The 9,893-nt window shown below is 32.5% G+C and overlaps 3 protein-coding genes across 3 annotated transcripts; all 3 read right to left on the bottom strand.

Annotated features, from left to right (window-relative positions):
- Window positions 1-122: 122 nt before the first annotated feature.
- Window positions 123-1,971, bottom strand: LOC149899207 (sn-1-specific diacylglycerol lipase ABHD11-like). The gene is made up of 3 exons (XM_090114517.1): window positions 1,544-1,971; window positions 833-1,200; window positions 123-554 (listed from the first exon to the last, which is right to left on the bottom strand). Exons 1-3 carry the CDS (start codon window positions 1,964-1,966, stop codon window positions 416-418), a joined length of 930 nt encoding a protein of 309 aa, XP_089970643.1. The 5' UTR covers window positions 1,967-1,971; the 3' UTR covers window positions 123-415.
- Window positions 1,972-3,700: 1,729 nt separating this feature from the next.
- Window positions 3,701-5,347, bottom strand: LOC149899206 (sn-1-specific diacylglycerol lipase ABHD11-like). Its single transcript, XM_090114620.1, has 3 exons — window positions 4,949-5,347; window positions 4,332-4,702; window positions 3,701-3,833 (listed from the first exon to the last, which is right to left on the bottom strand). The coding sequence occupies exons 1-3, from the start codon at window positions 5,345-5,347 to the stop codon at window positions 3,701-3,703; spliced, it is 903 nt and encodes a 300-aa protein (XP_089970746.1).
- A 416-nt stretch (window positions 5,348-5,763) lies between these two features.
- Window positions 5,764-7,142, bottom strand: LOC149899205 (sn-1-specific diacylglycerol lipase ABHD11-like). The gene is made up of 3 exons (XM_090114619.1): window positions 6,753-7,142; window positions 6,219-6,580; window positions 5,764-5,908 (listed from the first exon to the last, which is right to left on the bottom strand). Exons 1-3 carry the CDS (start codon window positions 7,140-7,142, stop codon window positions 5,764-5,766), a joined length of 897 nt encoding a protein of 298 aa, XP_089970745.1.
- Between the last annotated feature and the right edge of the window lie 2,751 nt (window positions 7,143-9,893).

Here is a 9,893-nt window from a genome sequence, read left to right as displayed (position 1 = left end):
TCTTAACATTTATGAAAACATATGAAATTTTTATTTTGTCTATTACAATTTTTATTAATTTTTTTATAAGGTTGAGGGTTTGATTCCTTGTAGAGAAAATACATTCAAAGAAAGTAACTTCATACTTTATCATATTCATATATTTTTTTGTTTATTGCTAATTTCTACAAAGGCTTACTTTTTAATAACAAAAGTCACATTATTACACAATTTTGTGCCTGGTTTATTAAACCAAGACTGCTATACATAGCAGAGATAGGCCAACAGGAAATAACAGACATTTCCTCTTGTCGTCTTACCACATCCACAGAGATATGAAAACAAACAAAATATATAATTAGCATATTATTATTCTACTTATCGGTAACTATGGTGTATTTTTGTACAACAATTATCTAATGGGTTATTCCCAACATTATTTGTCTGAGAGGAATTTGCAAACAGTTTCTAAGAATTTTTCTGGCTTTTGACTGTGCACCCAGTGGCCTGCACCTTCTATGAACACTAAGTCGGCTAGTGGGAAGTACTCTTGAATCTCGGGCAAATCATTTTTGCTAGAAAAAAAGAAACAAAAAATAATAATATAGATATGCAATAAATTGTTAAGATAAGAATAATAAGGGAATGTGTTTTAGTTACTATAATAGGTCATTGATTCTATGTTTAATTTGATAAAAATGAAGTGGAAAAAAAATTAAGAATTTTATTTAAATAAAATGTAGAATAATGTTTAAGTACTTTCATTTGTATCCAATTAAATTTCAATTTACTGAGTAATTTTGAGTTATGGTAATATCTATGTGAATTAAACTAAACATCATTATATTCTTACCCAATATAATCTGAAAGTGAACCTCCAATGAATAAAGTGGGCCCACAATATTGCAGGCCTTTCAAACTTGAAGGGAAATGTGATATATAGTTCTGGAAGTTCTCTTTCAATGCTGGCAAGTTCACTCTCCAAGTATATGACCCAGTATTTGTTTGAATCAAGTTTGTGATCAGAAAATTTCTCAAATTTACATCTGGCGATACATTCTTCAGCTGCTCATCGGCCAGTTTTCTCGCTTTTGACATAGCAATACCAGATCTTATGGACACAGCTGCCATTGCATCAAACAGATTCATCATGGTAAATATTTGTGGACTCGTTTTCACTGGTGATATATCCACGACAATTAGACTTGATACAAGATCAGACTGAAACATGGTAATCTATTTAGTTGTCTACTCCTTGATTAAATGTTTTGTTAACTTTTTTAGATAGTTTACTAGTTTATTAAAATGTGTTAGAATGAAATAACAAAATGAAAAGAAATGCTTTTGAATAGGTAATGGGAGTTAGATCCCTACAGAGGTCAACTTTAACATTTTCTAATTAATTTTTGCTGAATGACATACCTTAATGTTATGTATAAGTATGTTTTTGTAATACCTTTGGAGTTTATAGAAACAAGACTGAATAATATAAGTCATATGAATGATTTTTAAATACATAGGAATTGCCGCATGTCGTATACATGATATTTTACGTACGACTTACACAAAGAAGTGATAAAACCATAGCGGTACGGCCGCCCATGCTATGCCCCAGAATGGATACTTTGGATATCTCTAGTTTCTTTAGTAATTTTATCACATCGTGGGCCATGTGAATATACGTATGTTGTGACGAATGCCGACTATCTCCGTGATTTCGAGCATCTACACTGATTATTTTCCTTCCTGTTGTCTTATGGATAGCTTTGCTCATACTGTTCCAGTTATTTTTCGAACCTAATAGCCCATGCAAGATCACAAGAGGAGGTCTTTTGGATGTATCAACGTCGGTGCTCTCGTACGTCGAGTAAGCCAATTCCACTGTTTCTGCATTGCTAGAGTCAGATTTTAAGCAGCGCGGTGCACTAGAAAATATATTTGGTCTAAGTCGGAATAAATTTTGTGGTCGAAACCTATTAAATAACATATTTTTGTTTTTTTTGTTTTGAAAAACTGTGAATTTTGATGGTTCTCTGAGACAATTGACATCTATCAAACTTGACATTGATCCAACCTTTTTCGTTTATAAACATTATTGTGATGAGGAAAATATTAGCTGGCGAATGGCTGACGATTAATTAATTAATTTATGTTTGTATTTAATTTAAATAATTACTTATGGACAATTTTAATTGATCATGATCATAAAGGTGCGTTACTTGAATAGTATAACTAGCCTAAAGAACGCGGGTTCGCTCACATAGTCAATTGATTTCCGGGACAAAATGTCCTTTTATTAACGTCTCAAAATTATATTTGTAGTTTACCAAATAATGTACAAGAATGTTCAGTGGCTTACACAAATCTAACAAATAGACGGTGTCTAAAGGGGGGAATACTTCAGAGACGGTCCAAAGAACCACAAGTACCTACGCATTATTATTTTAAAGTTGTGTAATATTTTGTAGGCATACCAACACGTAGTTCGGCGTGCATTCATCCGCAGCTCAAAGTCAAGTCAGTTTATTCAGGGAAAATTTAAAATTGATAGATTACAATTTTTAGTCCAATCTATACTAATATATACGTAGTATATTATTATTAGTCTGTGCTAATATTATAAAGAGGAAAGGTTTGTATGTATGTATGTATGGTTTTCACGCATAAACTACTGGACCGATTTTGATGAAATTTGGCACAGATAATCTTTAGACCCTGAGAAAGAATTTATTAAAACCTTTTATTGCGAAATATGTACCACGGGCGAAGCCGGGGTTTTTAATTACAAAAAAATATAATTAATAGGTCAACAACTTACAAATTTTGTAATACCCATTCTTTTAGATTATCCTATTTCTCGAAGATAATTCATAAAATATGCCTCGATGCCTCTTACACATTGAGATACTATTACTACGTATGGAGAATACATCGCCTACATCACTTATGTTCCGCTCAACAGAGGTCAACCGGCCACACTGCACTCAGAACCGCTTTAGCGCGATGGTCGAGTTCATGTCTTGTTCAAATAAGCCCTCGAGTGTGCAGGCAAAGTGCAAAGGAATAACTTTTCATCAGTAATTAACTAGATAGGTAGTCATTTTTAAAACTTTGTTCAGTCAGGCGCCATTTTGCGTCATTTATCATTGACTAAAAACACATAAAAATTTAAGAAATGGCATTGGGTATGGTTCTTTAGATAGTAATATTACTTAACGTAAATTTTTATAGTGGAAAATAATCATTTTACACATTTTAAAAATAATGTACTGTGGATATTATTTGAAAAAAAAAAGGTTAAATCATGAAAGATGAAAATCAATTACCTATGTACGTATCAATTTTTTTTATAAGGTACATTTTGTTTTTAATTGATAATAATAGGCAGAATATATATATACAAAGTGTCGCCTCTATTCCGGCGAGTTGGCCGTGACCTCGCTTAATTTACGACTCACTAGCCGCCCCGCTGCTTGGCGCACAGATTTTGTTCGTGGTAGCTTCTTTAAACTAGTAATAATAGCTCAATGCTCTTTCATTATTTTTTTAAATTCTCGATTTGCAGTACAACTGTGTCGAAAATCGTTGGGAAAACCTATAATCAGAGATACCTACTATAATTTCTTACTCAAGTAAAAATAAATAAATAATAGGGCGATTGATCATATTATTTACTTACATACATGAAAAAAATACACGAAATAAATAAAAATGTTCAATATTATGATAAAAACTTTAAAACTAATTCCAAAAAAGCATTAGGATCTTCAGCATGTACGTTATGCCCGACATCTTTTATGTATTCTAGTTTTGCGTTCGGAAAATATTTTTTAATGCCCGGTAAATCTTCACGTCTGAAATTATAATGTGATTGATTTAAGTTATTTGGTAAATTTTCATAGATGTATAATTTATATATTTCGTGAAATAATATTTCTGCCTATCCTGATCTTTAGTGTAGTAACTAGGTAATAATAATGATATTTTAATTAAAAGAAAGGTGTAGATAACGGAAAGCGCTTTTAGCGCTCTGAGCTCGAGCGGTACGTTAAAATTTTGCATTTAGCACAATGGACTGCAGTCGTCTCTTTGTCACTCACGATAATTGAATCATACCATCTTAATTTGACTTAGAATCGTGAGTGCTTTGTGTGCCATTTTTGAAGATAGAATGTTGTGTTGGTAACACTAACTTATCTACACCTTTTTTTCTGTGTTTTTTTTTCTTGTAAAATCCTTGGTAAAAAACGTTTCGCCATAGAATTGCTAAGTTAAACAGAAAATAGGATATAAAATGTTCCCAAAAACCAATGTCTGATATAATAAAGATATCAGAATGCATCAAAACATACGGTAGGTAATTTGATTCGTCTCCTCCAATAAATAAAGTAGGACCAGAGTACTGTTTCCCAGCTAGTCCACTCGGAAAAGTAGCGATGTCTGTAAAATGCTTATTCAGAGCATCCAAGTTGCAGAGCCAGCCGTACGAGCCATCAGGCTTTAACCCAACATTAATCAAGAGGAAACCGGATGATTCTGCCTTTACCAGACCCGATTTCACGAGGTGATCCTTGGCTATACTGCGGGCGTTGCTGATATTGTTTACACCTTTAAAATTGACTGCCTTCATAACTTCTATTAATTTAGGAAAAAAGTCGTTCAATATTCCGGCAGTTGATACTGGTGATATATCGACAACTATTAAACTCTCCACTAACGCAGGCTGAAACAGATTTTTTTTTAATAAATTTAGGCGAATTACCTACGTCTGAGGCATTTATATCCCAAACTCAAGTCTCAAGTTTTAAATAATCGCATGATATTCACAAATATATAGGTAAGACCACGTAGTTAAAGTGGTTTTATAATAATGAATCATATTTATAATATTTTTGAACTTTAACTAAAAGAGGTTAATTGAGGATACGGTGAAAGGGTAAAGGTTCACGGATATGAATCAATATCAAACCTCGGTCAGCGCCAAAACCATGCCAGTCCGACCTCCCATACTATGACCAATAATATGTGAAGTCTTTATTGACAACTTTGCAATCAGCTTCGATATATCGCTAGCCAATTCCGGGTATGTATGAGATTCAGTATGCGGACTTTCTCCATGATTCCTCACATCGACCGCTAATACAACTTTACTAGTGCTTTCATTGATCCTTTTCGAGACACTCTCCCAATTTTTCTTCATGCCCAACAATCCATGTATAACAATAACAGGTGCAACATTGTAATTCTCGTTTCCATGAACTTTATACACCAAGTCAACCGCAGATCTTGACTGATCATACTTCGTCAAAGGTAAACGTTTTAAGAGCAATACTTTGTTTGCAAGTTTCGATAAATATAGAGGATGCATGCAATGACTTATATTATTTATAATCGAGGAACATAATATATTATAGCGGACTATATAGTTTACGACGACATGCAGCAATTAAATGTGCAGCAAGTAATTTATGGTCGACGTGCTCGATGAGCAAAATGACTTGTAAATGTCAATTGTTATGTTTTTTTTAAAGTATCATCGACGAGAATCTGCCTACTTGTTGTCTTTAATTTACTCAGAAAGAAAACAAACCTCTCCAAAAATATTAATCAATTATTTTAATATATTTAACTATATAAATTGTAAAGTTTAACACCTACTTAGCTCATGAATCGCTAATAATTTCAAGTAGTAAATAATTAATTGTCATATAAACCCATTTATTCTAACGAACATTGTAGCTACAATACAGTGAATAATAAACAAATAATTGTTTAAATCTTTATTTAGTTCTCATTAGTCCTAAGGAAAGCGATAGCAACCTCTAAAAAGCTTTTTGGGTCATCAATGTGCAAACTGTGTCCAGTTTGAGGTATATAGGAGATCACGGCACGTGGAAACATTTCACGAATACCATTTAAATCATCAGGCCTGCAAATAAATATTATTAAATTTAATGCTGTAGAGGTTATCCTTATCCTTACTAATATTATAAATGCGAAGGTGTGTTTGTTTGCTTATTTCTTTTTTTTTTCAAGCTGCAATGGAGCTGCAATTTTATGTAATGATTTTTGTGTCTTGAGATACTTAGGAGACGAGAAAGTGCTATAGGTAGGCTATTTTTTACTACGGTGAAACATCTCATTCCCAATTTGAATTATCCCATGGGAATTTCTTACGACTGCAAGTGCGAAGTCGCGAAGGTTGGCAAATTTCTATTGCATACTTTATAATAACTTACGGTATATATTCAGATAGTTGTCCACCGATAAATAACGATGGGCCAAAGTACTTTTTATTCTTCATCTTCGGAAAAGATGATATATTTTTAAAATCTTTTATTAGTACATCAAGGTTACAGGACCATCCTATTAACCCATTGGATTTCAATATTATATTGGATAGTATATTATTCATCAAAGTATCGTCATGTATGATACTCTTTAGCTTTTTCTTGACATGACGTTTTGCTGTACAAATCTTCTTCTGCTCTTTGAAATTTATTTCTTTAATGATTGCTAAAACTTTTGTGAATTCTTTCAGATGATTGCAAGTAGATACCGGAGATATATCCACAATCAACAAACCTGCTACTTTCTCCGGCTACAACAAATATAAATCAACTTTATTTTGAATACAAAGAGTTTAGTTCACATATGCCAATCCATAAATTGCACGTTAATACTTATTTAATAAGATAACATATTGTAACGAGTTAAACTTTTGAACACACCATTATAATTTCTATTATCATTACCTATCATCTCGTACTTACGTCTATCAATGAAACACACATCGACGCTCTACCTCCCATCCCATGACCAACTATACTCGCTTTATCTACAGATAGTTTTTTAAATAATTTCAATATATCGTCAGCCATGTCTTCATACTTATGGGAACTAGCATGAGGGCTGTCTCCATGATTACGCAAATCCACAGCAACAACCGATCGCTTGGTCATATTCACCATTGTTTTACCAAGACTGTCCCAGTGTTTTTTCGTCCCTAAAAGGTCGTGGAACAGAAAAATCGGTGGATCGTCAGGGTCTACTTCGCTTTCGCCAAATATTTTGTACGATAGTTTAACTGCTGTTCGTATAGAGTGAAGAGGAAATTTGGGAATGATTTTAAGCCGCGATTTACAAATTACGTAAAATGCCATTCCATTTTTATAAAAAAATCATTATGAGATGAAACTATTGAACATTGTTTATCTTATTGTATGAGCTGTCATAAATAACGTACTAATAATGTCATGTTATTTTTAATGAGGTCTAAATGTATTTGTTAATTGAAGGTTAATTGTAAACTAGGTTTTATTATTTGCATAAGGCATTTGGTATTTAAATAATATAATACATATTATGTGCATAAAAATTAAATGTACCATTGTAATGGAATGAAGAAGAATTTGATTGTATTTGATGTGACCGTAAAGTTGTCGTACGCTGAATAACTTTTAAAATAGATTATTTAGATATATGCGAATAGACGATGGTATCGCATTGTAAATAGAAGGAAAAAATCTTTTTGTTGTTAGTGTAAATTACACGCGTTAAAAAACTCGAGTCGCTGTTGAACCATCAGAATTAATTCAGACAATCAAATCTAAATCCATAATATTTGTAAGTAGGCATACACAATACTAAATACCAAATGGATATCCAGCTTCTAGGTATACCGTATAAATTTATTATTTCTTAGTATAATTTTATATAAATAATAGGAAAATTTGTCGAAGTCCTGATAAATAAATATCTATATATTTATTTAGCAGCACTGCGACAAAGCAGCATTCATGATGATACAATACAATCATAGTGTCATGACACTCATATTAATATTCATTCGACCGATTCAAAGGTATCTGACCTATATATTGGCAAAGTATTGGTACCTACACTTATTTATGAACCTCAAATAAAGTTTATACATTTTCTCGACTAGGCCCGCACAAAAAATATTAATTTGATAAGCATGGTCCATTTAAAATGGTATATATCATTGCCAAGCAGGACTGAGCAAATTTTCACACAGATATAATTCTTAATCTTGTTATAATTCTCAAATCATATCTACTTGGCATAAAAATCGTAACTGATGTTTTATATGCCTTTGATGTGATCAACTTGTGATCAACCACTGATGACGTCATCGTGAATTATATGCAGGAAAGGCTTTACCTTGATATATGTAATTTTCTTTTTAACAAACAAACATCTCAGTCAAGCTTGAATAAGTAATGAGTATTCCTCATAGAAGTTATTAACGTTTGTAATTTATCAAGTTTACGAAATACTTGATAAATTGCTGTAGCTGTTTTAATTTCCACAAGTAATTATGGAAATATATTTATTGATGAGCTTAAAAAATTAGAGCATACCTCGTATATTATTCTGTCACTTAAATTTCCCACGCTATTTATGCAAGAATTTCTATTGCAGATTCAGTTGTAGCGAAGCTGAAGGTGAAAGGTGATAGTGTAATTGATCTACAAACGGTATATGTGTCGCAGGCAAATTCGTCATTCACAAACGGCGGTTTCAGTTAACAAACGCTCGGCATATTGTATGCTGAGAATTTACTTTTTCCAAATGTTCTCAAGGAACAACCAGACGAAGGTCCACAAAGCGGGGCTCCTATTTCTATGTAGCTTTGCATACAATGAACCTATATACAATTTGCCTACGACGCGAACCGTAATTGCACTCTCCTAGTTGCTCTAGTTCTTCAATATAGTATCACGAACTCACGAAGATTCTGTGCTATAAAGGATCTGGGAACTAAGCAATAGGTACTACTTGTATGTAACGTAGTATATTATTATTAGTCTGTGGTACTACTCATATTTTTTTTTAAAATGCATGCAATGCATTCAATGCATGTATCGTTCATTCAGAAGTTAAAGTATTTATAAAATCGGTCAAGTGCGAGTCTATTGGACCCGTGAAAAAGTGCAATAAGCTAAAGAGCGTAATAATTAATAACCAACCCAATCTTTGCTTAACTTCAATTTGTTCCATTTGTTAATTGAATTTGAATTTGTTAATTAATTGAATGCTATAACATAGCGGCAACAGAAATACATCCATCTTTGCAAATTTCACTACGTAGATTAATGACATACAGACTTAAGACTGGTGATCGGTCCGGTGAAGTGTTCGGACATACTAACAAACAAACAGAAAGACGAACAGCGAATAGTCCACTATGGGCACGGATCCCTAGAAAGGCTAAAAATAACATTGAAAACATTGGTTCTCCCTGACATACAAGAAATACAGGTTTTATATTGGCATCAATTATAATATGTTGGTCCTTGACATAAACCATCTCCTGAATAAGTTCATAGGCATTCAAGGGCCTTATTGTTTGATCTTTGTATTCTTCGATATATTTTTTATCTCACCCAGTGTAAAATTTATCAAACAAACGGCTGTTCTGGTTTATTTTTAATATGGTTTTATAAAATTTCCTTTGACAAGAAACAAAGAAAAAGTAGGTAATAAATATCTCCTGGAGCTTTTTATCTTTATCGTGTTGCAGAAGCTCTAAATAGACTGTGTGAATCATCAGATTTATAGGTAGGATAATCTGCTCTATACATTATATTATTAAGTAAGTATACTAGAATATTATTATATTAACTATTTAAAATTTGATTATTTTTAGTAGAATAATAATAAATAATAATTCTTAACTGTGCTAACGTGTGGTGGTATCCCAAGTGAAAGAGACACTGCATTGATAAAACTGTATTGTTTCCAATTTCGGCCAGATTCTCAACTAAACACTACGGACTTTATCACAAGGACGATTCACAAGTAATGTGATAATAATCAGGTTTAATGACTTTACAGGTGTAGCTCCTTACAGCAACGTTAATCGTTACTGAGTCGTAGTCTATGGTCGT

This window comes from Colias eurytheme, chromosome 21 (assembly GCF_061535395.1).
Source record: "Colias eurytheme isolate Ceu_HAF_F1 chromosome 21, ilColEury1 Martin Lab GWU primary, whole genome shotgun sequence".
Classification (NCBI taxonomy): domain Eukaryota; kingdom Metazoa; phylum Arthropoda; class Insecta; order Lepidoptera; family Pieridae; genus Colias; species Colias eurytheme.
This window is presented reverse-complemented; position numbering and strand designations above follow the sequence as displayed.

Coding starts and splice junctions, on each gene's coding strand:
- LOC149899207 (XM_090114517.1), bottom strand. CDS start 1,966: ATGTTATTTAATAGGTTTCGACCACAAAATTTATTCCGACTTAGACCA. Junction 1,201..1,543: donor TGGTTTTATCACTTCTTTGT/GTAAGTCGTACG, acceptor ACCATGTTTCAG/TCTGATCTTGTATCAAGTCT. Junction 555..832: donor TCACTTTCAGATTATATTGG/GTAAGAATATAA, acceptor CTTTTTTTCTAG/CAAAAATGATTTGCCCGAGA.
- LOC149899206 (XM_090114620.1), bottom strand. CDS start 5,347: ATGCATCCTCTATATTTATCGAAACTTGCAAACAAAGTATTGCTCTTA. Junction 4,703..4,948: donor TGGTTTTGGCGCTGACCGAG/GTTTGATATTGA, acceptor AATCTGTTTCAG/CCTGCGTTAGTGGAGAGTTT. Junction 3,834..4,331: donor GACGAATCAAATTACCTACC/GTATGTTTTGAT, acceptor TTATAATTTCAG/ACGTGAAGATTTACCGGGCA.
- LOC149899205 (XM_090114619.1), bottom strand. CDS start 7,142: ATGGCATTTTACGTAATTTGTAAATCGCGGCTTAAAATCATTCCCAAA. Junction 6,581..6,752: donor TGTGTGTTTCATTGATAGAC/GTAAGTACGAGA, acceptor TATTTGTTGTAG/CCGGAGAAAGTAGCAGGTTT. Junction 5,909..6,218: donor CAACTATCTGAATATATACC/GTAAGTTATTAT, acceptor ATTTATTTGCAG/GCCTGATGATTTAAATGGTA.